The sequence below is a fragment of the Ctenopharyngodon idella genome, chromosome 2 (assembly GCF_019924925.1).
Source record: "Ctenopharyngodon idella isolate HZGC_01 chromosome 2, HZGC01, whole genome shotgun sequence".
NCBI lineage: Eukaryota > Metazoa > Chordata > Actinopteri > Cypriniformes > Xenocyprididae > Ctenopharyngodon > Ctenopharyngodon idella.
The window spans coordinates 42,422,756-42,450,394 of record NC_067221.1 but is presented as its reverse complement, the minus strand read 5'-3'; the positions used below and the strand labels follow the sequence as shown (position 1 = coordinate 42,450,394).

Here is a 27,639-nt window from a genome sequence, read left to right as displayed (position 1 = left end):
GTGTGTGTGTGTGTGTGTGTGTCTAGACTCAGGAGCTCTACCATGTGATTGAAGACCAGAACAACACACTGTGTAAACTCACAGAGACACACCAGCAGCAGCTGCAACACAAAAAGGTGAGCACACACACACACAGGTTTGTTTTTGTGAATTGTGGGGACATTCCATAGTCGTAATGGTTTTTATACTGTACAAACCGTATTTTCTCTCCCCCTACACTACCCCTACCCCTAAACCTACCCATCACAGGAAACTGTGCACATTTTTACTTTCTCAAAAAAAAAACTCATTCTGTATGATTTATAAGTCTTTTGAAAAATGGGGACATGAGGTAATGTCCTCATAAGTCACCCTCTCCTTGTAATACCTATGTCATACCCATGTCATTATACAAATTTGTGTACTGATATGTCACAAAAACACACACACACACACACACACACACCACATGCACACACACCACATGCACACAGGTGAGCACACACACGCTTTATCAGTATTTCAAGCATGTCAAACTTTTCTCCTCTGGTGCTTTGTGTCTTCAGGCTCCAGAGGGCGCTGTGGACTCGGGTTCACTGCCGCTACACACTTCCCTGTTCTCCTGTCAGCTGGAGCTGGAGGCCAGTCATCGCAATCACAGACTGACCCAGAGACGCTTGGAGGATCTGACGTGCTCACGAGACCGACTGCAGGCCGACCTGCAGGACGCGCTACAGCACAGAGAGACGACACACAAACACAACCAGGTGTGTCATTACCTGCTGACCTGCACATTAAATCAGCTGAGTCTGACCTTTATGAGCCGCTGCAGATTCGTTTAACGACTGCGTTCAGAAACATCCAAGCGCAGCAATAAAGTCTTTTTATCAGTATGTTCGCTCCTGTAGGAGTCACTCATGCCAGGCTCCACTTTTAAGGTGGAAGGAAATGCTTGCTATGAGAAACTCAGGCATTTGTTTTTCTGAATAAGAACATGTGATCACCTGTTTTGAGATTTTTGTGAATATATCTTATTGTTTTGTAATTATACATATTACTCATTCACGTATATTTTTCTTAGAAGAACAGCACAGGCTGCCTCAGCGCAAAATCCTTATTGGTGATATTTGTGACAAAACAAAATATAAATTTCTATTATTATATGATACATTTTTGTCATGTTCATTATTACTAACCCTAACCCTTTTCATTTTCTGCTAGAATGTTTCTTAAGATGTCATATAATACTATAAGATGTTATATACAGCATTTTTGCTTTTTTTTAGTTGTTGTTTTGATTTGCCCATTAATAACAGCTGTAAGTGATTTCTGAGACTTCAGAATGGCAAAAATAATGATTATTTTCAGATCATTCCTATTATATTCCGTTGTTTGGACAAACATGTAGTCCATCCACTAAACTCTCACTGTTGGCTGATTGGCTGCAGATGTTAAAATTATATTTACAGGACGGAGGGCCGTCGAACTGACATTACATGCTCTCTGTTTGTATTGGGTACAGATTTTTGTGGCATCATGTAAACACACTCAGTCAGCAGTCTTTGTGTTTGTGTCCTCGCAGGATCTGCGTGAGATGCTCGAGCAGCTGCGGTCTGAGCTGCAGGTGAAGGCGTGTGAGCTGAGAGACCGTGAGGCCGCGACACGCTCAGAAATCACAGACAGGGACGAAACCATCGCACAGCTGCAGCAGAGCTTACGTCGCAAAGACACGCTGCTGCAGGTTACACACTGCTTTTATGCTATCGTAAAGACGCCTACGGGTCATTCTTTTCATTTTGGTCGAACTTTTACAGTGTTTTTCTTTCAGGAGTATTCAGAGCTGCGGAGTCGCTCGTCCGACTCCAGCGGAGCCTCCGAGAGAGACGCGCTGCTGCATGCGCTCAGGAGTCGCATCAGAGACAGAGACGCCGCGCTGGAGGTGTGTGATGTGATCTCATGTGATCATCTCTGTGACAAATCAGGACACGGTGCTGTGTTGTTCTTGTAGCCCCGCCCACAGCCTAATCTTATTGGTCCAAAATCTGAGCTATATATTTAAAATTGAATATGTTCTGATTGGATTCATGGGAGCATTTTGCATTCAGTGAAGACGCAAAAATAAAGAAACACTTTGTTACTGTATCATAGAGAGACACTATTTACACTATTAGTGCACCTCTTTGTGATTACTGGTGTGATGTCATTGAATCCAGACATGAATGATTCCTCGGATCATGTGTGTTGTTGAGGAGAGTGTGCCGCTACTTTATTAAGTGATCAGATGCACCATTTTCACCTGATGAACCAGAAAATGTTAAATAAAAAATCCCATTGAAGGAGGAACACGAGTCACGTCTACAGACCAGAAGATCACGGAGAGGCCAGACAGGAAGAACACAGCCAGTGTCACTTCTGTAACGGTCCTGTCGTGTGTTTCAGCGCTCGATCGATGAGAAGTTCCACTGTCTGGAGGAGAAGGACGATGAAGTTCGTCGACTGCAGCTGGTGCTGCGTGAGAAGGACCGAGACCTGGAGAGACTGCGCTGCGTCCTCAACAACACCAACGACACCATCACGGTGTGTGTTCATCTGCTGTCATACACTGACTGTCTGCTGAGCTGTGATGAACTCTGAATCTGTGTGTGTGTGTGTGTGTGTGTGTGTGTGTGCAGGGTTTGGATGCTCTGGTGCACAGTAAAGAGCTGGAGTTAGAGAGAACACTGGAAACGTGCCGGAAACTGGAGTGGTTGAAACAGCAGAGCGATGAGAAGCACACACTGGCTGTACATGAGAGAGATGGCGTCATTCAGCGGCTGCAGACGGCTCTGCACACACACAGCAAAGAGACCGAGGTAAACGCACACGCCAGGGTAGTCCCAGATATAAACACAGACTCCAGAAAGTTAGAGCTCGTGATTTCAGCCTCTTGTGGGATTTCTGAGAGCGAGATGCATCAGAAGCTCTGTGAATGGACTGACATACACAGCAAACACAAAAGATCCCAGTGTGCCACAGACATTCAGGCTGCTCACAGCAGGTGACTGACCCGTCTGCTCCTTTCTGTGTTTATAGGAGCTCAGGTCAGTGTTGTTGGGAAAAGTGTCTGCCGCTGACGTGCTGCAGGAGCTCCAGGCTCATCTCTCTATGAAGGAGCGTCTGTTTCAGGAAGTGATGTCAGACCGCAGCCGACAGCTGCAGGAACACCACAAACAGCTGAGCGAGCTGCTCGACACCATCAGCACCAGAGATCAGGACATGAAGGTGCAGACGATCATCAGAAAGCTCCTGTTTTGTGCTCTGTGCTTGTTCCTTCATGCTCACATGTTCTCTCCATCTGTCTCTCAGGATTACGGGGAGAGGTTGGGACGGGTGATATCGGAGCGATCGGGTCAGTTGCAGGAGTTGCGTCGGCAGCTGACGTCACGTGAACAAGAGCTGCAGGATGTGAACCGGGAGAGAGAGAGAGACGTTTCTGCGGCCAGAGAGCTGCAAAGACTCCAGAACCTTCTCAAGGAGAAAGACTCCTTCATACAGGTCAGACTTTTTGAATATATTTACAAAATGAAAAAAAATAAATGAAATACATCTGTGATGATTATTTTATTTAAGGTAGCATAAAAGCAGTGAAACAAACACTACCATGTACAAATACTCGACACGATTGAAATATCACTATCACTAACATCACTAACATCACGTAATTGTGACTTAAGTATTATTACAATTAATTCATCGAGCTTCATCAGATTCACACACTGCTGCTGATTATTTTCTAATAATTGCATTAATGGATAAACTGCAGTAACAATGTGCTATGTGTAAATGTACCGCGGTAATGATGTGCTGTGTGTGCAGGAGTTACTACAGGGTCAGAGCGAGACGTTGAGCTCTACAACAGCAGCACAGGGTGAGTGTCAACACTGTACTGCCAACATTTTATCAATTACAATAATTCTCTTCATTCTGAGAGTGTGTGTGTGTGTGTGTGTGTGTTGAGCAGCTGTGTGTACGAACAGCTCAGGTGATCAGGAGATTCAAGCAATCAGAGATGAGCTACAGCTGACTCTCAAAAAACAAAGAGAGACTGAGGTAAAACACATATCAAATCATGCCATTTTTATTTGTATATCACTTTTCACAATCTATGTCCTAAACTTTGGAAAAGACTTCCTATCAGTGTGTTCATTGAATTACTGAAATGTTTCTTTGAACAGTTTTTTGTCAGTATGTTCATGTTAGTAAGGCAATGATTAGTGGGTCTTAAAGTTAATCCTAATGTGACTAGAGAGGAGCAGGCAGTGGATCTGTCAGATTTAGATCACAAGCTGAGATAAACAGTAATTCAGTGGTTCTCAAGCAGGGGCCCTTAAAACAAAAACAAAACAAAAAAAAAAGTGTTAAAACAAGCCAAACCAACTAAACATCAAGATACTTCTAGACCTAGAAAAGTGATTTAAGCAGCATGAATGTTTTTATACATTTTATGAATATACATTTTTCTAGTTAAATTAAACTAAAAAATATTTTTTAAAATCCTAATCCTTTTCCATTAAATCATGAACAACCGGGAAAGTCACAGGGCCTTTAAATATTGTTGTGGACAATGGAGGGGTTTGGAGTCAGAAAGGTTGAGAAACACTGATCTAATTGTTTCTCTGTCCTTGTGTTCGTGTGTGTGTGTGTGTGTGTGTATGTGTTTAGCGGGAGCTGTCAGAGTTGCGTTCTCTTCTGGCTGCAGGGCATCGTGACACATTGAGCTCTGATCAGCAGGTAAGATCATAAGATAGTGGCCTGTACGTGTGTGTGTGTGTGTGTGTGTGTGTGTGTGTGTGTACTGACACTCTGTGTGTGTGTACTGTGTGTGTGTACTGATGTTCTGTGTGTGTGTGTCAGTGTGTCCTGCAGCAGCTCGTGTCGGAGCAGCGGGCGCTGAATGAAGCTCTGAGAGCCGAGAAGAGTCTTTATCAGTCGCTCAGACGCGTCCAGAGTCAGGCAGACAGGTCAGAACACGAGCACAGATCCTTCATATCAGTGTGTGTCGATGACACGGTTGATATCCATCACTCATGAAGTTGATTTGTCTGTGTATGAATGTGCTGTTGAAATTGTGCCATTTTCATTTAGGAATACACGCAAGTTAAAGGAGGAGTTCAGGAATATTCTGTCATTTTCTGACCATCATGACATTCTAAACCCGTATGACTGTTTCTTCTGTGGATCACAAAAGAGATAAAGCACATTTTTATTTAGTCGAGCTACAGACATCACTCATCCGTCTGTTTAATACGTGACCCAATGTGATGTGCAAACAAATATTTCATAGAATACACATATGTTGCGTACATTGTGTTATTTATTTACTGTGTTGTGTTTTTGACGTATATTGCTTGTTACTCTGCGTGACCTTGTGAATTGCCCTTCGGGGATAAATAAAGTATTTGAAATTGAAATTGAATTGAAATATTTGAGGAATTAAATACGATTGATACCAGTTGTCCAGTTGATACATGTAAACGCACTTAATGACAAAATAACAAAAACACCACAGTGGAAATACCATAAAAACATCATAAAAGTACCACAATAATCATGCGCTGTATTCCTGTCTCCTGAAGTCATGTGCTTTGTGTGAGGAACAGATTGTTTTTCACTGAAGCTCTAGAACCTCATACACACTCAAAGCTGGTGCGTCACAAGTCAAAAGCTGCTGTGTTTAATGTCATAATTTCATCATCGATAAAAACAGAAGAAAGAGTGTCACCTGTATGATGACACAAATGTTGACAGAATGTGGATTTTTACCTGAACTCCTGCTTTAAGAGCAGAAGTGTGGTTGGAAAGCTGTGATTTTGCACAGAGAGCGAGTGGTTCTGTTCTAACCTGTCCGTGTCGTTGGACTCCAGCAGCTCTGAGAAGACTAGAGCGCTACACGAACAACTGGACTCGCTTCAGACGCTGCGTGAGCAGCTGGAAGAGACGCTGGCGCGGAGCCGAGAGACGGCGCTGGCAGTGGACCGGGCCGCACTGGTCCAGGCAGACTATGGAGGTGGGGCACGGCAGAGTTTGGCCTCCGGGCCTGCAGGGGGCGCTGACACTAATCTGAATGAAGCGCTAGTCGAGCATGAAGGATCATAACCAGCCAGAACTGTGTGTGTCTGTACAGTATATGTGTGTGTTTAATCCGTTTTTCCCTGAAGTAGTCTGCCTGTGAATGGTGTGTGTGTGTGGTGTTGATGTTCTGTGTTCTGTCTGCCTCATTCATGATTTTGAGTTCCATTTGAATTACACAGACGCATTTTCTGAGACTAGAAGCAAATGTAGTAATATATACTGTTCATTTTCACTGTGTGCTTTATCCTGAAGCAGCGTCGCATGCGCTCGTTCAGCAGTCCTGCAGAAGTTTGGCTTTGTAACTTCAAGCTCTTCAAGCTGTTTTTCTGTGACACAGACTGTACGGGACGATATTTTAGTGCCAAATGAGTCTGATTTTACTGCATCGCTCCGCTTGCTTTCTTCTTGTAAATGCAAATATGAAATCTATTTAATGTACTTCAAACTGCAAAGAAATAAATCTAACCAGATTTCTTGGCCGAAACCTTTTGTATTTTATTTATTTATTTTTATTTATTTTATTTTATCTATTTCGAACAGTCAGAAATCACTTTGAATTAGGATAGGTTCTTCCTCCAGAACGCTCACATTTCCTCCTCAGATTGTTTAGATAAACTCAAATATTAATTTGACATGAAAACATCACAGGTGAGTATATGAACTGGAATATTCTACAAAGAAGTGTTTAGTATCAATGTGATTTAATTTCCACTAGTCACATGTTGTTTTTATTTATCATTGAACAGTTTGATAACCATAATTAACCAGTCATTCACACGTGCATGCAGAGCGTTCATTCATCACGTCTGCATGGCTGTAACTTTGTGTGGTTTGATGAATTATGCAGATTTAAAATCATCCGCTAAACTAGAAGATGGAATATCTCATGAAACACCAAAGAAAGCACATTTCCATCTGCTGTTGAGCTGGTTCTGTTCACTGCATTACACACACGGTATATTGCAGGATTTCACGGCTCTTTCGTGGCCTTTCAATTTTATAACCCCCCCCGATGCTTTAATCGTCTTCCTCGTACATCACACTACAGACACTTTGAGTAAGGGAAATGACCTCTGACACTGAGGACCAGGATATAATGTTACTTCTGCTTTTAATGAATAATAAATCACAAATAATAACATATTCAAAATGTGGACATGATACTCCACTTTCCTGTAGCTTTAGCTTTGTCTTTCTTTGCTTTGGGCCAAAGAGGTCAATCTGATCCTCTATTGGTCGCTCATCTGGTTATCAAATAATTCTGAAGGTCATACGGTGACATACGGTGGCCATTGTTACTGCAGATGGTTTGAAGTTTAGTTGAGGCATTGTGAACCTTTGACATCTTAAACTAGCCGAACTTTTATAACATCATCTCTGGGTCTCTGCACCATTATCAGTATGAAACACTTCATCTATATTTATCTGTCAATATAGTATTTATTTATTTATAAAGCACCTTTCAGGCTACACTGTAACTCCAAAAGTGCTGCACATTACAAATAATATAAACAATAAAGAATAAATACAATAAAAAAAGACAACAGAACAATCAATAAAACACCCATTAAAATATTGAATTAAAATGCAAGAGATATAAAAAACTTCATCTATATTTATCTGTCCTGCATGACATAATGCTCAAATTTTCAGTTCATACAGTTAATCACATCATTGTCTTTATACACATCTGAAAGACAAGATTTCATGAGTGGAATAAACAGTTTGATCTCTAGTTTGACTGGTTAGCTGTAGTTAGTGATCATAGTTAGTGTAGTTAGTTTCATACTCTAGCAGTACTACAGTTTCTTTCTTTCTTTCTTTCTTTTTTTGCTCTGTAGTTTCAGGTCTTTTATGTAAACTCAGGTTATATAACTGAATGGCAGAGCAGAATGTAATTTTAAAGGGATTGTTCACACAGAAATAATCTTTCTGTCATCATGTACTCTCCCTCACATCATTCAAACCTTTATGACTTTCTTTCTTCTGTGAAACACAAAAGAAGACATTTAGAGAAATACACTGAACCACACTGACTTTCATTGCATGGTAAAAAATAAAACATTGACAAATATCTTCTTTTGTCAAAAGTCATGGCGATTTGGAGCGACAGGCTGTGTAAATGATGACAGAATGTTCTGTGTTTTTGTGTGAACTTTCCCTTTAATGGGAGTGGTGATGAAGGAAGGAAGGAAAGGCAGCTGGACAGAAGAATGGATGGTTAAATAGGTTGGCTGGAGGTTTGGCTCTGGAAACAGACAATCAGAGACGTAGAGAGACAGAATGAGACGACGACAGAGAAACAAACTAATAAAGGAAAGGTGAAGAGGAATCTTAGTGTCTGTCATGTCTCCTTCTAGAATCCAGCAGTGATGAAGATGAAGAAGATCCTGACAGCAACAGCAGTGAAGAGTTCACAGACAGCATAGAGGACGATGACATCAAACTCACGGCTCAGAGTCTGACGAGCACGCAGGTAACGAGAGACATTAATGAGCAAAAACTCATTCAGCATCAGTTCTCCTGAAGTTCAGTGTTTGATCGAAGACTCCACGGTGACGATGAATGGATCAGATGAAGGCCACGCCATCCTTTACTGTAAAGACCATTCAAATGTTTGTTTTGTGGCTTTATCTCCATACTCGTAAAAGAAAATCTCATTAACTCATATACACATTTAAAATGTAAAGCCTTCCTTTCTAAAATCTAATATTCTTTAGAAATCCCTTTCCCTTTGATATGTTCCACCTTCCTGTGCCAACAGGAAATGCATCAGCACACATAGGATACAAAGCAGCGCTCACTGAGCCGTTTCATGGAATCTTTAACATCTGTTTGGAGTTTTGTAGTTCACTATGCTCTCCTGACAGAAAGCTGAGGAGTACGGCCGACCCGTGATGTCCCAGAATGCATCAGAGGGGAGAAGATGTGATGAGGCAGAGCAGAGAAATCGAGACAAATGCGAGATGGTTGAAGTGACGGTCCAGGCCGACGACTCCTCACTTGCTCACGTCAGGTATAACATCCGTCAGCTTCAGTCTGTGCAGATCGCTGCTGTTTGCTGCTTTCCTGCTCTGATGCGTTTCGTATTACTGCTCTCATAGAAACACTCTACATGAAGAACGTGAAGCACTGAATCTCAGCCAGCCTGGATTAGGAGTGGATGAGGAGGCGTCTGTGAGGAGTCGACGGTTGGAGAAGCATGAAACAGACCGGCGAAACTCCCATGAGCCTCAGAAAGTTTACCGTACGTTCCTAGAGGAAGAGGAGGAGGAAGAGTATGATGATGAAGATGGAGAGGAAGGGGAAGATGTCCGGGCCGCTAAAGGCAAGCGCGGGCCGCCGTGTGTGAAGCTGCGAGAGGGCAGGTGGAAGAGGAGGTGCACCAGACCACATTCACTGGACCTCGGAGCGCTGCTGTCACACACACCTGCGGCACCGCACACAGCTCAGGTAATACATAACCAGCGCTGGTTAGCACTAACCAGGTTAACTGTCATAGTGCAGATTGTAGTATTAAAAAGTTCAGGTAAGAACATTGTGTCTCATTCACTAGTATATATTCTCTGTTGTGTCTAACGATCACCCTTCAGCTGTCACTGAATGACGGAATTGCTGAAGGATTCAGTGTGTTTGCTTTATGATCAGGATGTAGATATGGAGCGAGAGGTCGAGGGCGACAGCGGCGGTTCGAGCGCCGGAGGAGGAGGTGGAGCCGTCGGGTTCTGGCGGCATGTGGAGGAGGGGCTTCGGGAGCAGGCGGAGCGTCTCCGTAGCGACCTTGCTGTGAGTCGTCAGGAGAGCCACGAGCTGCAGGAGAGACTGATGGTGTCGGAGGCGACAGTGCATGCGCAGGCCGAACAGCTCAAAGACTACAGAGAGCTGCTCAGTGAGAACACGCGCACACGCTCACTCACACACACTTACACACGCGCGCACACACACACACACACACACACACGCGCACACACACACACACGTTTGTTTTTGTGAATTGTGGGGACATTCGTAATGTCATAGTCGTAATGGTTTTTATACTGTACAAACCGTATTTTCTCTCCCCCTACACTACCCCTACCCCTAAACCTACCCATCACAGGAAACTGTGCACATTTTTACTTTCTCAAAAAAACTCATTCTGTATGATTTATAAGCCTTTTGAAAAATGGGGACATGAGGTAATGTCCTCATAAGTCACCCTCTCCTTGTAATACTTATGTCATACCCATGTCATTATACAAATTTGTGTCCTGATGTCACAAAAACATGCACACACCCTCACTCACATACACACATGCACACACACAAAAGAATAATAACAAAGAGTAACATAAAAGTTGCACAAATTCCAATTTGACTGATTGAAGATTGAAGTTACATTGCAAAACACCAGACCTGTATTTGATTTTAGACCGCATGTGGAAGTGTCCCAAATCAGAATTGCAAAGATCAGATTCCATCTGGTTTGTGCTGTTCACACTGTTATGAAAAAGACAGATCTCAGTCAAATATGAACAAAAATAATTTGGGCCACTTTTGTCTGCAGTCTGAATGCAGCCCAATCGTACACAAACCTGCACAAACACACTATTAAACACACCTGTGATTTGTGCTGTCTGATCTGGTGTCTGTCAGCGGAGAGTGCCGTCCAGCGGGTCAGCAAACAGGTGCAGGTGGATCTTCAGGATCTGGGATACGAGACGAGCGGCCGCAGTGAGAATGAAGCTGAGAGAGATGACGCCAGCAGCCCCGGTACACTGACACCTTACACACACAAATACACACACTAATGCCATAAATAAATACACTCATGCTTCTGTTTGCACTCTTTTTTCATTTAATGCAAACCTTTTCATTACAAATGATTTTATCTGCTTGATAATCTAAATGAACATGAATGTGAGAATGACTTTTGCGTTAATGACGGCAACGCTGGAGCGACGTGAACTAAACCTGATGATCATGATCTGATCCCAAGAGCAGCTTGAGTTCAGTGTGAGTCAAGAGATCAGTGTCACATTTGATCAGTCAACTAGAAGTAGAGCCCAATTTTCAAAATCCTAAAACTTTGTTTATAAGGTTTACATGAAAAATAATCAGCAGCATTCTGGGATGCAGTTGATGCGGTTCTTCTCAGTCACAAATGTTTAGCACTGGATGAAACTCTAGTAAAGGTCTGCTGCATGTCTTGATGTGTTGTGTTTTCTTGTGTTCCGCCTGTTTGTCAGAATTTGATGAGTTGGAGATGTGCGCCTCCCTCTCGGTTACGGGGAACAGACGCTGCGGTTGGCGTGGCGACAGCGACGGTACTCAGACAGACGACCCGTCCTCACTGAAGTGTTTGGTGCAGGATCTGCGTGCGCAGCTCTCTCGATGCCACAAAGTGATCCGTGGCCTGCAGCTGCGCGTGCGCTCGCTCTCGGCAACCTCCGACTACGCCTCCAGCCTGGAGCGCACGCCTCGCAAGGTAACGCTCGTCTACAAATGCTGCGTTCACTGCGTTGATCTGTTACTCTACAGCCACCTCATTTGCAGTTAGATCACATTAGCTTGATCATATTGTACTTTGATATGTTTCTGTAGAATACTTGACCGTGATTGGTCAGTTGTTCTGTGATCAAATACCCGTAACGACACCAAACTGTACAATGGATTGTTGATTTCCTCACTCCACACTCTCTTACATCTGTCTTTCCTTCAAATTGATAATTCATGTTCATGCAAGTATTCATTTAAGCAGCCACATAATCAATGGGAAAGGGGCGGGTCTTCTGCTGACGTCTGTCTGACCCCGTCAGGTGAACTGGGCGTTTCAGGTGACCGCGGCTCACAGTGGTCTGGATGAGGACGAGGGTTGGCAGTCTGACGGGCCGCACAGACCCAGCCGAGAGCTGCAGGAGCTGGTGAGCCGTGTGGCGCTGCTGGAGACGCAGATCCAGAGCTCCAAGCTGGAGGGCAAGAGCGGCCCAGAGGAAGGCAAATGTGCCACCTGGCCTGGGTGAGCTCGCGTCACGCGCCGTCAAACAAACACTGTTAATAACATAAACCGCTGTGCACCCAGAGGATGCAACAACAAACAGTGCAAGACTCGCAGCATATATTTCTGTTATAAACATCCAGCAAAGCACCAAACCTTTCCTCTTCCTGTTTGTACAGGAAGTACAACACGCTGATTCAGGCACAGGCACGGGAGCTGTCACACCTCCGGCAGAAAATGAGAGAGGGACGAGGCATCTGCCACATCCTCACGCAGCACTTGAGCGACACCACCAAAGCCTTCGAGGAGCTGCTGCGTGCCAACGACATCGATTACTACATGGGCCAAAGCTTCCGAGAGCAGCTTTCCCAGAGTTCCTCACTCGCTCAGAGAGTCAGCAGCAAGATCAGTGGACGCGAGCGTGCGTACAGACACACACACACGCACACACACACACACACAGTAACACATGTCAGCTATCATACAATCACACTCAGTCATTCATACAGGCATGTATGTAGTGTTGGCGTCGTGATGTTGTGACCCGTAATAACGTGCAGTAAATCTCCACTCTCCAGAGCCTCCTGTGATGATGTGGACAGTAGTAACGAACTAGAGTCGTTAATCACATCAAGTTCTTGATTAATTCTCGATTTTAAAAACAACACACTCAGATTATCAGTGACTTTTAATGGATTAAATATTTACATATTGACTACATTGTCTATCGAGGAACGGCAGTGATGAAGCATCGAGTTCTTTGTGATGTACTGATTGTGTCCTTGTCATACAGTCCTTCATTACATGCTGTCTTTGGTTGTCAGGTGATCGTTCAGAGCAGCAAGATGATAAAACGGGTCACGAGCTGCTAGCGCTGAGGTCAGTGTCTGCTCTGAAATATGATATGCATTGCTTCATTTCACTTTATTGATCACAGGTGATCATGTTCATGGTCTTCATGTCTTCAATAGGTTGAGTAAGGAGCTCCAACACAAAGATCAAATCATCGAATCTCTCCACACCCAGTTACAGAAGCGCCCTGACACGCCCTGCAGCAGCCACGCCCCCTCTGAGACCACAGACCAATCAGATTGCATCTCATTCGTGTCTGACGAGAGAGGCTCCACCAATGAGGACGTGGAGCTGTGCTCAGACGTGGATGCCGGCAGTGAGTTTGCGCAGGAGGAGACAGAGCTCAAGCCGAAAGACAGAGGTACAAAAACAATTAGCAATCATACAAATACCATGTAAGGCACTGTAAACGGTGTCCCGCTGCAGTGTAATCCAGCATCAGTGTTTCATCTCGTTTTGTTCACACAGAGTTCAGATTATTACTAACACATTTCTCCCAAATGTACTCCAGAAAACTGAATTTTCTCTAAATCCGTGTAAGTGCTTCACGGCGATACGTCTCTGGTTGAGTTTGGTCACAAATAGCGAAGACTGAGTGGATTAAACTGTTGCCATTCATGTTTCCTGTTTAAGTCAAGTCATGTTTGTTTCTATAGTGTGTTTCACAATACACATGATTTCAAAACGGCTTCACAGAAAGTCATACAGTTATATCTACAATGACCTTACCTTATATCTATATGCTTTACCATATAGAGCAAGTTTTAGAACTGGATGATATAAAACAGTGAACAAATGATCTAGATATAATGTAAAATACTTAAAGCTAGAGTTTTGCTGCATAAAGATGACAGAACTTTCCTCCGGTATCACTAAATATTTTTGCTTATACACACAGAACAATACATTTTACTTACACAAATACAGCAAGTCAAAGTCAAGACGTTTGTCATACTGTATGTACAGGGCACAGTGTATTAAATACAATGAGATTCTTCTCGCAGAGAAAAGACAACGTACAATGTGTAAAAAAAACAGGCAGTGCAAACAAACTATTCAGACATAGACATGTACAGCCACATAAGGGCAGGATGCAATAAACATGTAAAAGTGTATACAGTGCTGTATGTACATGAATGTATATTTTAAGAGTGTATATAATAAATTCTGTTGTTGAATAGCAGCAGTACTCAGATGTAGCAGAAACACAATAGCAAGGTTTTCGATGCACAGAAGTAACAGCTCCACCGTCTACAGGTGTTTTCACCGGATTCTCGTCCAGCTCACAGCCTCTGATCCAAACCCACAGCTGGTCTGCTCACGCTAATCCCATGACCTTTGCCCCCTTGACCTGCCCTGACCCTGACCGCAGGATACAGAGCAGCCACAGGCCGCCGATGAGAAGTGAGCAGACAGCATGTGTGTGTGTTTATCCCTGACTGACTGACTAACACACACTTTGTGCTGCGTGTGTCACATCAAATCACATCACTGTCTTTAAGGACAGTTTTGAGGACATACTTAAACATTCAGAGTCAATTAAGCTTTGATGTGTAACATGCAGTGAATGATCATGAAACCCCCTCGTTTCAGCACAGGTTAGAAATTAAATAAAATGTGTTGGCAAAGTGACTAGACATCATTCATTTATTCCTATTTATTATTATTTATTCATAACCTGGTGAATTCTGTTGCTTATGCCTGCTAAAAACCAACAGATTAGAGACTCTTGCTGTGATTCGATCAGGTCGCTGTCAGTGTGAACGCAGCTGAATCTCATAAATAAGAGAGTGGCTCCGCTGATGTTCAGTTCAAATAATGTCTGCAAATATTGTCTCAAACACCACATATACATCTGTTAATCTTTTATGATGTAACCAATTACAGTAATCATTCATTTTATTTTAGACGGACAGGCAGAATAACGTGGCTGGATTCGCTGTGTGATGTGATGGAGCTGGAAGCACGTCGCGAGTTATTAGTGCTTAAAGTGTAAACAGCTTGATGAATAACGGGAGCGATCTAGTTTCTTTTGGCGTTTTCTGTTGTTAGTGGTCTTGAGAGCTATGAGTGAGTGAACAATACTGATCCACATCTGCCTTTAAACTGCACTCACAAAACCAACTTCTCTTGTGTTTTGACTTTGCTGTTCCACTTTTCTTTGCAGCATGAGAGCATTTGATGCTGCTGTTTATGAATCATTAATCAGATGTTCTGAATCACTCTGACTGTTTCTGCTTCGCTCTTTTTCCAACAGCGTTCAGCGCACCTCACTCGCTCTCCAGCTATCAGCTAACCGCGCACACACCCTGTTCTATCGATTACACGCCTGTATCCCATCATGCACTGGGAAAGAGTGGAGGCCCATCTGTGCAGACAGATGCATTGTGGGACATGGAAAATATGATTCAGCCAATCAGAGGTTTTGATGGATCATCGTATTATCAGTCTGGCAACAGCCAATCAGGTGTGTGTGTGTGTAACTATTGCTGCTCAATTAGTGGTTTAAATAAAAACTGATGAACAAGAAAAAAAACGTTTTGGTTTTTTTGCCATGATTATTATGTGATGATTTTGACAGGTGTAGACGTGATTGAGGAGCATCTTAGAGAGATTCGATCTCTGCGTCAACGACTAGAAGATTCCATCAGAACCAACGAGAGATTGAGACAGCAGTTAGAGGGACGCCTGGCCACAGCGGCGAGAGACACAGGTGTGTGTGTGTGTGTGTGTGTGTGTGTGTGAGATGCTCGCATTCATGCTGCTGATCTGAATGTGATGATCACTGCTGTGATTGGACAGCAGATAATCACATGACTGATATTTCGAATAACGATGACTGTCAGTGTCACATTGCTTTTATACAACAGTTCAATGAGGACAATGTTCACAATCATCCAGTAAATCTCAGTTCAGTCTTGATGGTAGAAATCACTGAGCTGTTTAATGCAAAATAACAGTGTTTAAATAGTCTGTGTGCTTGTTTATAGATGTGAGAACCATTTCAGATAAACTAATGGCTCGTCACTGGTGTGTGTGTGTGTGTGTGTGTGTTTGACAGCGGCTCCAACCAACATCTTTATCCAGAGTCATGATGCGGTCAGTCAGCTGACCAATGAAGTCAGAGCATTAAAGGAGGAAAATCTGGCACTACAGTCCAGGTTACAAGCCAGCAGAGGTACACACTCACAAACACACACACTCACTCACACACACGCACACGCTCACACACACATATACTTTATTTTGAATTACAATTAAAATCACATTGTTACAGTAGGGCGTGAATATTTTACATTATATGTCAAGATAATCCACACGTTTCGTTCAGCTGATGCCATAACATCTTACATGTATTCATTTAGCAGACGCTTTTATCCAAAGTGACTTACAAATAGGGAGCACAGCAAAGTGATTCCAGGCCGTCATTTTATCGGAGCAAATGTCAGGAATTACGTCAAAATATCTGTAAATAACGTCTTCCATTGCTGATTTGACTCGCTGTAAACAGTTATTTTAAAATAAATAACATTGCAGAAGTTTAGCAGTGCTGACTTTCAGCATAATTGCAAGATTCTCTTACATGTTGATCAAGTAAAGACCATCTTTGGGTCAGTTCAAATCCTTTGACGTGTCAGTTGATATTGATGAGTTCCGGCTCCATCTTTTTCCCTGTTTGCTTGTAAACTCTCCTCTGAAAGAGGTTTCTTGGCGAATCTTTTTTGAATGATCCTCGCTTTGCACTCGTGTTGTAACAGCCTGACCTTCTTCTGTTTGTTTACAGACGGGACTTAAACATGCAAAGACAAATAATGTCAAACTGACATTTCCTGTAAAATCTAAATGACAACTTATAAATAATTATTGTATGCTTAGCAATCAGGGTAAGGCAAGGAGACAGTTTTGGACACCGCTGTTTAATGTACTCTCTCAATAATTCCTTTTTATTCATTTTTAACCCAAATAATGTTCCGTACTTCCACTTTAGGAAAGTGCAGAGAATTTTTTTTTAAGTAAATACATCCTGTTGATGTTGACTCTTAAGGAAGAGATGATTTTAAGAAGATCATTCCACCACTGAGAAACGTCTCGTAACACAGTTACTATGGATAAAGAAAGAAATGCCTTCTTCAAATGACTAGACAACCTATAATAGTTGATGAGCTGTTCTTTTACCCAGTCCACCAATCTGCAGAGCGCATAGACATCATTTTTGGACAACACTTCTAAACAGTTCAACAATTTACATAATGAATCACATAATGCATTTAATGCCTCTGCTAAAGGCGAGTATGTATTTCATCAAAACACACACATTAATTCCCATGAATTATATTACAGTCGTGAGTGTTTGTCGTGGAATGTGTATCACTGTCTGTAGGACTCTGGAGAGTTTAGAATCTGTAATAGAACAGATTATCTGATATTTGTACGATGCAGACAGCAGTGAAGAGGCGGAGCAGCTTAGGGAGGCGGTGCTTTCTGGGCGTGTTCGGCTGCAGCAGGCGGAGTTAGAGGCAGAGCAATGGAAGGAGGAGTTGAGGAGGCTACAGACGCACAACTGTGAGCAAAGTCAACAAATCCAACAACTGCGACAAGACAGACAAAACAGTCAGGAGCACAACAACAGGTCAGAGAAACCTTATGAAGAACAGCTTCATGTAAAGAAAGTTGTTTCAATAGAGCAACTGGCAATTTCTGATTGTTGTGATTGGAACTCGTGTGTGAGATGTGCACATGAGTGAAATTGGTGATGTGTGTTCAGCCTGCAGCACGAGGTGAGTTTACTCCAGCAGCAGTTAGCAGAGAGCAGACAGCTGCTACACTCCCTACAGAGTGAACTACGGCTGTACGACCGAGTGTGTGGTGCGAGAAAGAGCGCCGCTGCAGGTAAGACACTGCAAGAGCACCACAACATATTCCAACCATGTTGTGCAGTGAATGGATAGAAATTGTGGTTATTCAGGATTTGTGTGTGAGCCGTGCCCGTCGGTGGAGTTGGGGGAGCTGTTGGTGGAGGTTCGGGCTCTAAGGGCCCAGCTGGAGCACAGTGTACAGGAGAACAGTGCTCTACGAGCTCAACTGCAGAAGCAGCTGGATCATTCTGTCGAGCAGCGTCCGTCACCCATCATTCCGGCCAGCCCCCTGCGGGATGTGCTTTACCGACGACAGCTTCTCCATGGTAACATGAGGATGTCTTGATTTCACTTCAGCTGTCTTGCTTGTGTAATTTAACAACTGGAAAACAGACTCTCATATGACGTGTTGTGAATGGACCAATAATGTTGTGAATGGACATGATGGTTTTTGTGTGTGTCACTAACCAATCTGCCATGTTTCACAGACCCGTCTCCTTCTCCTCCTGTGAGAGATGTGGGTCCGTTTCCGGCCGGGCCTATGTACTCACCATACTCAGAGATGGAAGAGACTAACGGTGTGTGCCTGTGTGTGAGAGAGTGAGTGTGTGTGCGTGTGCATGTGTGAGAGTGAGTGTGCGTGTTTTTGTGACATATCAGGACACAAATTTGTATAATGACATGGGTATGACATAGGTATTACAAGGAGAGGGTGACTTATGAGGACATTACCCCATGTCCCCATTTTTCAAAAGGCTTATAAATCATACAGAATGAGTTTTTTTGAGAAAGTAAAAATGTGCACAGTTTCCTGTGATGGGTAGGTTTAGGGGTAGGGGTAGTGTAGGGGGATAGAAAATACGGTTTGTACAGTATAAAAACCATTACGACTATGGAATGTCCCCACAATTCACAAAAACAAACGTGTGTGTGTGTGAGAGAGTGTGTGTGTGTGTATAGCTGGGATGTTGATATCACTGTTTATTTTTCAATGTGGCTGAAAGCAGGCCCATCAAATAGCTTTGAATGGAATTAAAATGGAATTTAACCAATACATACAGTATCTCACAGAAGTGAGTACACCCCTCACATTTTTGTAAATATTTTATTATATCTTTTCATGTGACAACACTGAAGAAATGACACTTTGCTACAATGTAAAGTAGTGAGTGTACAGCTTGTATAACAGTGTAAATTTGCTGTCCCCTCAAAATAACTCAACACACAGCCATTAATGTCTAAACCGCTGGCCACAAAAGTGAGTACACCCCTAAGTGAAAATGTCCAAATTGGGCCCAATTAGCCATTTTCTCTCCCCGGTGTCATGTGACTTGTTAGTGTTACAAGGTCTCAGGTGTGAATGGAGGGCAGGTGTGTTAAATTAGGTGTTATCGCTCTCACTCTCTCATACTAGTCCCTGGAAGTTCAACATGGCACCTCATGGCAAAGAACTCTCTGAGGATCTGAAAAAAAGGACTGTTGCTCTACATAAAGATGGCGTAGGCTATAAGAAGATTGCCAAGACCCTGAAACTGAGCTGCAGCACGGTGGCCAAGACCATACAGTTGTTTAACAGGACAGGTTTCACTCAGAACAGGCCTCGCCATGGTCGACCAAAGAAGCTGAATGCACGTACTCAGCGTCATATCCAGAGGTTGTGTTTGGGAAATAGACGTATGAGTGCTGCCAGCATTGCTGCAGAGGTTGAATGGGTGGGGGGGTCAGCCTGTCAGTGCTCAGACCATACGCCACACACTGCATCAGACTGGTCTGCATGGCTGTCGTCCCCGAAAGGAAGCCTCTTTTAAAGATGATGCACAAGAAAGCCCGCAAACAGTTTGCTGAAGACAAGCAGACTAAGGAGCCATGTCCTGTGGTCTGATGAGACCAAGATAAACTTATTTGGTTCAGATGGTGTCAAGCGTGTGTGGCGGCAACCAGGTGAGGAGTACAAAGACAAGTGTGTCTTGCCTACAGTCAAGCATGGTGGTGGGAGTGTCATGGTCTGGGGCTGCATGAGTGCTGCCGGCACTGCGGAGCTACAGTTCATTGAGGGAACCATGAATGCTAACAGAGCATGATCCCCTCCCTTCGGAGACTGGGCCGCAGGTCAGTATTCCAACATGATAACGACCCCAAACACACCTCCAAGACGACCACTGCCTTGCTAAAGAAGCTGAGGGTAAAGGTGATGGACTGGCCAAGCATGTCTCCAGACCTAAACCCTATTGAGCACCTGTGGGGCATCCTCAAATGGAAGGTGGAGGAGCACAAGGTCTCTAACATCCACCAGCTCCGTGATGTCGTCATTGAGGAGTGGAAGAGGACTCCAGTGGCAACCTGTGAAGCTCTGGTGAACTCTATGCCCAAGAGGGTTAAGGCAGTGCTGGAAAATAATGGTGGCCACACAAAATATTGACACTTTGGGCCCAATTTGGACATTTTCACTTAGGGGTGTACTCACTTTTGTGGCCAGCGGTTTAGACATTAATGGCTGTGTGTTGAGTTATTTTGAGGGGACAGCAAATTTACACTGTTATACAAGCTGTACACTCACTACTTTACATTGTAGCAAAGTGTCATTTCTTCAGTGTTGTCACATGAAAAGATATAATAAAATATTTACAAAAATGTGAGGGGTGTACTCACTTCTGTGAGATACTGTAACTAAAACTTGGCTTCTCCCTTTAATGAGAACCTGAGCTTGTTTGTCTTGCATAAGATTTAACAGTTCTGTTGGCAGTCACAGATAAACTTTCCAACTACCTCCTGGAACCTGCTGAAGTACTTCTGGTTGAGAACTAGTTATTAATGATTTTGCTTGATGAATGTTCAAGTGCGGTTAGGTGGTTGATGAGAAGAACTAAAAACTGTCTTCACCTCAGACTCGCTGGAGCCTCATGCAGATCTGGAAGGAGAAGCTCCGGACGGCTCATTCGCCAACCGTAACGGACGGCACGCGATCGGTCACGTGGATGATTACGGCGCGCTGCAGCAGCAGGTGTTGGAGGGCAGGGCACTGGTGCAGCGGATGGAGGCGGCGCTGCAGGCATGTCTCAACACGGCCCTGCTGGAGATCAGCGGCGGGAAGGTGATGCTGAGACGCCTGCTGACAAATCAAAGTGTTTTTGCAAATGGCAGACGGTTCATGTTTCTCTCTTACAGGCTCTGGACTACAACACAGTAAAGACGCTGCTCTCCGACACAAAGACCTTGCGTCAGATTCTGGACGAGGCCGTCTCTCTGCTCAAGATGTTCTGGCGGGCAGCTCTGCCGAGCAGCGATGGGCCCGTCCATCTCATTCAGAGGGTCAGAACCTCAACATCATTTGGTCAACATTTGTTGATCCCTAAAAAATGAAATGCTACATAAATGTGCATGGTGTTGGTTTTCTCTCAGGAGCAGTCCATGCGCGAGGAGATCCAGCTGCTGCGTCTGCGGATCGCCGAGCAGGAGGAGGTTCTACAGGGAACCATCCAGCGTTTGCGCTGCACCAGCCGAACCAAAGAAAGCATGGAGACCTTTATCGTCAACCAGCGTGAGTCTGAACAGCCTGTTAGGTGCCTCAGTTTTTCCCCAGTTGCTGAAACTCTAAAAAACAGAAACTAGGGCTGCTTGATTATAGAAAATCATGATCATGATTCTTTTGGTCAGTATCGAACCATGATTATGTTATGATTAGGGGTGGGCGATATGACCAAAATATTGTTATCGTGAAATAAAATGACTCCTATCATGATGTTATTATATTTTGCTAGAAATAATGATACAAATTCTCATTATCAATTTTGATAATTGAAACAGTAGAGCAAAGATACAAATGAAATAAAGATTGCTTAAATTTTTTCAGACTAACAGTAGTATTCAGGCAAGTAATATACCACAGACACTGAATAAAGTAATAATTGTAAAATAAAATCCAGCACAATAGTCTTTACTGTATGAATTAAACATACAAAGATCTCATTAAAGCTACTAAAGTTTATTCAAAAGCAGTGAATGATTTTCTCTTGTTGTTTATGTTCACGTATGAAATGACTGTGCTTATGTGAATGCTCGGCAAATTGGACATTTTGACATTTTTGTGTGTGTTTCCCGCCTGACGCCCAAAAGTATACTTTGCTTTTCTGTAGAGAAAGCATCGACTGAACAGCGCGAGGTCTGTTATTATTTTTAATATTTTAGCAACAGTGGACTGCATTTTACCACAATCACATTTGGACATTTGGGAGGAATGAAAGTGCTCTGCTGTGAAGGAAAGCAGAAAGCACTGGATTTATAACAAATGACAAAATTGAAGAATAATTACGAAATGGAATGTGGCACAATCATTTCATCTCAATTGTCCTGTTTTCATAATCATTGGAAGTCGAAATCAAAAATAAAGTTGCTCCGATTGCACAGCCCTATCTGAAACCATAACAGTATGTTCATAAAAATGACTCCCAAAACAGCACAAACGTTCAAACCCGTCACATCCAGCGCAGTTAGTCTCACCATGTGAACAAGCCTTTATTTCCATCGTGCTTTACACTACTCTGATAGTGTCAGTGCGTTAGTTTTGAACACCATCTTTGGTCAGAAGCTCTGATAACTGAACCACGTTTGATTTGTTTCGATAGTTTGAGGTTTGTCAAAGTGAGTTTGGACATATGGTGATGTGTTTTAGTGTAATGATGTCATCAGAGCTTTAACGAACTCGTCTGTCTTACAGTGTCCCGGACTCGAGATGTGCTGAAAAAAGCACGAGCGAATCTAGAGGTGAGTGTTCGGTTTCACCTCAGATAGGTTTGTTCAGTGCTGTTTGTCTTGTGTTTGTCCCTCATCTTGAATCTCGACTTCCTTCTGTCTTTATTCTGTCTGTCCTCCATTTCTCTCATTTTCTCCGAGTGTTTCCAGAAGAATGAGCTCAGGATTTCCTCTCTAAGCTCCTCCTCTTCCTCCCTTTGCCATGGTAATGATCAGGTTTGCGCCATGTGCATGTCAACTCATGCTGCTTTTGTCATCAGTGCTTGAATGTTTCCTTCCATGAGATCAGTTTAGTTGTAAAAGATGTATTATCATACCTGTTGCTCACCCATCATAAAACACAACTAGTGATGCCCTGAAATTAAATTTTTTTACAAACCAGATTCCAAAAAAGTTGGGACACTGTACAAATTGTGAATAAAAAAGGAATGCAATAATTTACAAATCTCATAAACTTATATTTTATTCACAATAGAATATAGATAATATAACAAATGTTGAAAGTGAGACATTTTGAAATGTCATGCCAAATATTGGCTCATTATGGATTTCATGAGAGCTACACATTCCAAAAAAGTTGGGACAGGTAGCAATAAGAGGCTGGAAAAGTTAAATGTACATATAAGGAACAGCTGAAGGACCAATTTGCAACTTATTAGGTCAATTGGCAACATGATTGGGTATAAAAAGAGTCTCTCAGAGTGGCAGTGTCTCTCAGAAGTCAAGATGGCAGAGGATCACCAATTCCCCCAATGCTGCGGCGAAAAATATTGGAGCAATATCAGAAAGGAGTTTCTCAGAGAAAAATTGCAAAGAGTTTGAAGTTATCATCATCTACAGTGCATAATATCATCCAAAGATTCAGAGAATCTGGAACAATCTCTGTGCGTAAGGGTCAAGGCCGGAAAACCATACTGGATGCCCGTGATCTTTGGGCCCTTAGACGGCACTGCATCACATACAGGAATGCTACTGTAATGGAAATCACAACATGGGCTCAGGAATACTTCCAGAAAACATTGTCGGTGAACACAATCCACCGTGCCATTCGCCGTTGCCGGCTAAAACTCTATAGGTCAAAAAAGAAGCCATATCTAAACATGATCCAGAAGCGCAGGCGTTTTCTCTGGGCCAAGGCTCATTTAAAATGGACTGTGGCAAAGTGGAAAACTGTTCTGTGGTCAGACGAATCAAAATTTGAAGTTCTTTTTGGAAAACTGGGACGCCATGTCATCCGGACTAAAGAGGACAAGGACAACCCAAGTTGTTATCAGCGCTCAGTTCAGAAGCCTGCATCTCTGATGGTATGGGGTTGCATGAGTGCGTGTGGCATGGGCAGCTTACACATCTGGAAAGGCACCATCAATGCTGAAAGGTATTTCCAAGTTCTAGAACAACATATGCTCCCATCCAGACGTCGTCTCTTTCAGGGAAGACCTTGCATTTTCCAACATGACAATGCCAGACCACATACTGCATCAATTACAACATCATGGCTGTGTAGAAGAAGGATCCGGGTACTGAAATGGCCAGCCTGCAGTCCAGATCTTTCACCCATAGAAAACATTTGGCACATCATAAAGAGGAAGATGCGACAAAGAAGACCTAAGACAGTTGAGCAACTAGAAGCCTGTATTAGACAAGAATGGGACAACATTCCTATTCCTAAACTTGAGCAACTTGTCTCCTCAGTCCCCAGACGTTTGCAGACTGTTATAAAAAGAAGAGGGGATGCCACACAGTGGTAAACATGGCCTTGTCCCAACTTTTTTGAGATGTGTTGATGCCATAAAATTTAAAATCAACTTGTTTTTCCCTTAAAATGATACATTTTCTCAGTTTAAACATTTGATATGTCATCTATGTTGTATTCTGAATAAAATATTGAAATTTGAAACTTCCACATCATTGCATTCCTTTTTTATTCACAATTTGTACAGTGTCCCAACTTTTTTGGAATCAGGTTTGTAATAACTAGTTAATCACATTATCATCAACGCTCAAAAACCGAGTTTTATACAAAGATTTAAATTGCACACAAGGCAGTTTTTATATTAACTTTTTAATTATCTAATTATGTTTCTACTGCAATTCATTGTCATTTATTGACTGAATTTAGTGATGAAAGCTGAGACTTTGTTTCATATCAGAAGTATCAAAGCTTATTGTGATTATTGGATGGAAGGAGCTACAAATCATGTGTAGTGAAGTTTTGTTCATCAAATGTAAATAGATCTCGGTTCATCAAAATGAAGATTGATTAAATACGAGAAATCGGTATTGTCAAGTCAAGTCACCTTTATTTATAAAGTGCTTTATACAATACAGATTGTTTCAAAGCAGCTTTACAGTGATAACAGGAATATGATTCAATGATGCAAACAGTTCAGTTTTTGCTGTACAGTAACTCTAAAAAAATAGTGTCATTATTCAGCTGAAGTCAGATCAGTGTTGATTTAGTTCTGTTGTCAAGATCATCAATGATTAAATTAGTTCATTTATCTATACAGCAGCTCTGGAGAAAACAGCGATCTCATCGTCCAGCTCAGTTCAGTTCTCATGCAATAGTGTCAGTACAGTCAGATCAATAATATTGTTGAATATTAAGTGTCCCCGACTAAGCAAGTCAGAGGTGACAGCGGCAAAAACCCAAACTCCATCAGGTGACAGAGTGGATAAAAAAAACCTTGGGAGAAACCAGATTCAGTCGCTCAGTTCTCCTCTGGGCAATGAACGAACACTGTATGATTATGATTCAGGCGGCGTCACAAGACAGAAATCAGATTGAAATCAGTCAAACCAGTCCTAGCGTCACAATGCTTACCTGTTGTAGTTTATTCATGTTGTGGCATGAAATATATGCTAAACACAGTCACAACGTGCCATTAGAGAAACGCTAATGAAAAGTCAATGTTTCAAAGAATGATTTTGGCCCTCCAAAACTGAAACCATTTTCAGCTGAAACTGAACATTTTTGCTCAAATGTTTTCAGTTACTGAAATTTCGGTGCATCATTGAACACAACAGCTTGTGCTAAGAGACAAATCATCTGAACCTTCCTTCAGAATATTTACAAATTGTGGGTATGTTTAAACTGACTCTGAGTGTGTGTGTGTGTGTGTGTGTGTGTGTGTGTGTGTGTGTGTGTGTGTGTGTGTGTGTGTGTGTTAACCTCAGGAATGCATCTCAACTTACCCTTATGTTATTCTGATAATCAGCACGATTGATTATACAATGTTTTAAGATCTTTCACTCTGTTCTCCAGGTAAAACCTCCACAGGCTCTTCTTCTTGGGTTCGCGTGACCCCTGCGTGTCCTGAGATCACCATGGAAACAGCCAGTCCGCAGCAGCCCGCCAAGAAGCGTGTCAGGGAGTGTCTTCAGCTCACCGCCACCCGTTAAACCAGCCGGCACTGCTAACTCACCCGCCTTACCCTTTTCCTGCCAACAACTTCTGTGTAATTTTACCTCTTTCCTTTAACAGTGAGCTGTTAAAATCCAGATGCCTATTGATTCAGTGTTGTGAGAAGAACCTTAGAGTATTTATCTTCTGAGAGGAAACATTCTTTACTTTGTGAGAAATAAACAGACTGCCACAGAATTCCCTCGAGTATCTCAGGGATTTTTGGCAATAAACACATTCACACAGCCGTACGTCATCTCTGAGCGCCGACGGCTGCCTTCACGCGTCACGAGACGCACGTCAACTGGAGCATGTGAAACAAGTTCATGCGTTTTCACTCAATGTCATTCTGCTTGACATTGTGTCATATATCGTGCCACTGTTAGTATTATTATGATTGTTGTTATTGTCATCTTTCTCCAGTGCTACTGACTGAAATGGAATGTTGTATTTAGTATTTGCATGATGGAGGTCGATTAAAAATAAAGCGCCTGTTTTTCTGAGGTGAGGCTCACCAAACATGCCAAAGTTTGCATGGATAGTTTCCCTCATTTTGCCTTAACTGAGCTGTTGATGTCGACTTCTGTATGTAAACTGCTTTCAAGTAACTTCACCTGCTCTATTTTAACAACCTTGTATGAATTCTCAAGGTATGAGCTTTGGGCGTCTTGACTGTCGCTTTACGTCATAGATATACAAACTTTGTTCACGAGTGAATAAATAGGTCGTTTAAGAGGACAAATAGAAAGTTGTGATTTCCTGCAATTGAAAAAATGAATATGAAGTTCAAATAAGTTGACATTTGTGCAGTCATTCCTGTGCAAATATTATCAATGACAGTGTTGAAGACTTCTGAACTCGAGATTGCAAACTTTGGCAGAGGATTGGTGGGACCAGAGCTGCTGATGTCACGATCACACAGCCAATCACAGAGGTGTTTCTTTACTGCTCTTAGACTTGTGCTGTATAATTTCTTTCAGAGCTGTACATAATTTATGCCTTCATGTTGTTTTAATTTTGCAGTGTGGGTAAATATAGTCAACATTTGCTATAGAATATGCAAATCTTCAAAACATGGGTAGCTGTGCAATAGCCATTTGATGATGATGTGAGACATCATATAGATGCATTTACTGTGTACATTACACCAATTTATAAACTGTAGAAGTTGCCTAAAAATTGCAGAGTTGCCTTGCCTCAAATCTCTTGCATAGGATGAAAACATAAGCTTGTAAGTGAATGTTGCTTTGCCTTTAAACAGCCATGTAAGTGAATTCTCTTCAGTGAGAAATGCAATATCAATCTTAATGGCCTTGTGAGCACATTACAGTATTGTGGGTCTAGCATCACTTTATTCAGAACCACAAATGAGAAGTATTGATGTGATTCTTTCAATGTTTTGGATTAAATACCAAAGTCTGAATTTTGAATTGAATTTAGGTGGAGAGAAAAATGGGCAGCATATGTTGGTTCTAAAATCTGTATAATATGTATATAGTGCTTGAAGGCTTATTTGTTGCCATAGTTACTGATGTGATCGTGTAATGTAACAAAAGATCGCCGACACAAGAGCCAATCAAACTCTGTGTCTGAAGCTGCTGAATATGTGGCATGTATTATGAAAGCTGCTTTTGAAAATTAAACATCAATAAACAGTAGAAAAGCATTCATTTTGCTTCTGAAATGTAAAAAATATGTTTTTTTTTTTTTTT

At 42.4% G+C, this 27,639-nt stretch overlaps 1 protein-coding gene across 8 annotated transcripts in view; it reads left to right on the top strand.

The window, feature by feature from the left end:
- The window catches only part of wu:fj49a02 (myomegalin), a 52,084-nt gene extending 24,491 nt beyond the window's left edge, over positions 1-27,593 (top strand). For 3 of the 8 annotated variants that reach the window (XM_051863743.1, XM_051863687.1, XM_051863695.1), the window contains 37 exons: positions 27-116; positions 546-746; positions 1,562-1,720; positions 1,808-1,918; positions 2,419-2,556; positions 2,652-2,831; positions 3,052-3,240; positions 3,325-3,513; positions 3,835-3,886; positions 3,980-4,068; positions 4,681-4,749; positions 4,873-4,979; positions 5,883-6,025; positions 8,451-8,566; positions 8,961-9,106; positions 9,195-9,543; positions 9,739-9,979; positions 10,726-10,842; positions 11,319-11,557; positions 11,889-12,088; positions 12,247-12,488; positions 12,892-12,946; positions 13,039-13,280; positions 14,177-14,323; positions 15,177-15,386; positions 15,501-15,632; positions 15,981-16,097; positions 17,360-17,549; positions 17,685-17,809; positions 17,886-18,101; positions 18,264-18,353; positions 20,661-20,866; positions 20,941-21,084; positions 21,175-21,313; positions 22,490-22,536; positions 22,675-22,729; positions 25,790-27,593. In XM_051863743.1, coding sequence (XP_051719703.1) covers positions 27-116; positions 546-746; positions 1,562-1,720; positions 1,808-1,918; positions 2,419-2,556; positions 2,652-2,831; positions 3,052-3,240; positions 3,325-3,513; positions 3,835-3,886; positions 3,980-4,068; positions 4,681-4,749; positions 4,873-4,979; positions 5,883-6,025; positions 8,451-8,566; positions 8,961-9,106; positions 9,195-9,543; positions 9,739-9,979; positions 10,726-10,842; positions 11,319-11,557; positions 11,889-12,088; positions 12,247-12,488; positions 12,892-12,946; positions 13,039-13,280; positions 14,177-14,323; positions 15,177-15,386; positions 15,501-15,632; positions 15,981-16,097; positions 17,360-17,549; positions 17,685-17,809; positions 17,886-18,101; positions 18,264-18,353; positions 20,661-20,866; positions 20,941-21,084; positions 21,175-21,313; positions 22,490-22,536; positions 22,675-22,729; positions 25,790-25,926 — 5,619 coding nt within the window. In that variant the 3' untranslated portion in view covers positions 25,927-27,593. Of the gene's footprint in view, positions 1-26; positions 117-545; positions 747-1,561; positions 1,721-1,807; positions 1,919-2,418; positions 2,557-2,651; positions 2,832-3,051; positions 3,241-3,324; positions 3,514-3,834; positions 3,887-3,979; positions 4,069-4,680; positions 4,750-4,872; positions 4,980-5,882; positions 6,026-8,450; positions 8,567-8,960; positions 9,107-9,194; positions 9,544-9,738; positions 9,980-10,725; positions 10,843-11,318; positions 11,558-11,888; positions 12,089-12,246; positions 12,489-12,891; positions 12,947-13,038; positions 13,281-14,176; positions 14,324-15,176; positions 15,387-15,500; positions 15,633-15,980; positions 16,098-17,359; positions 17,550-17,684; positions 17,810-17,885; positions 18,102-18,263; positions 18,354-20,660; positions 20,867-20,940; positions 21,085-21,174; positions 21,314-22,489; positions 22,537-22,674; positions 22,741-25,789 lie in introns of all 8 variants that reach the window. The other 5 variants (XM_051863709.1, XM_051863718.1, XM_051863700.1 and 2 more) reach the window with 5 other exon arrangements.
- Positions 27,594-27,639: the final 46 nt, after the last annotated feature.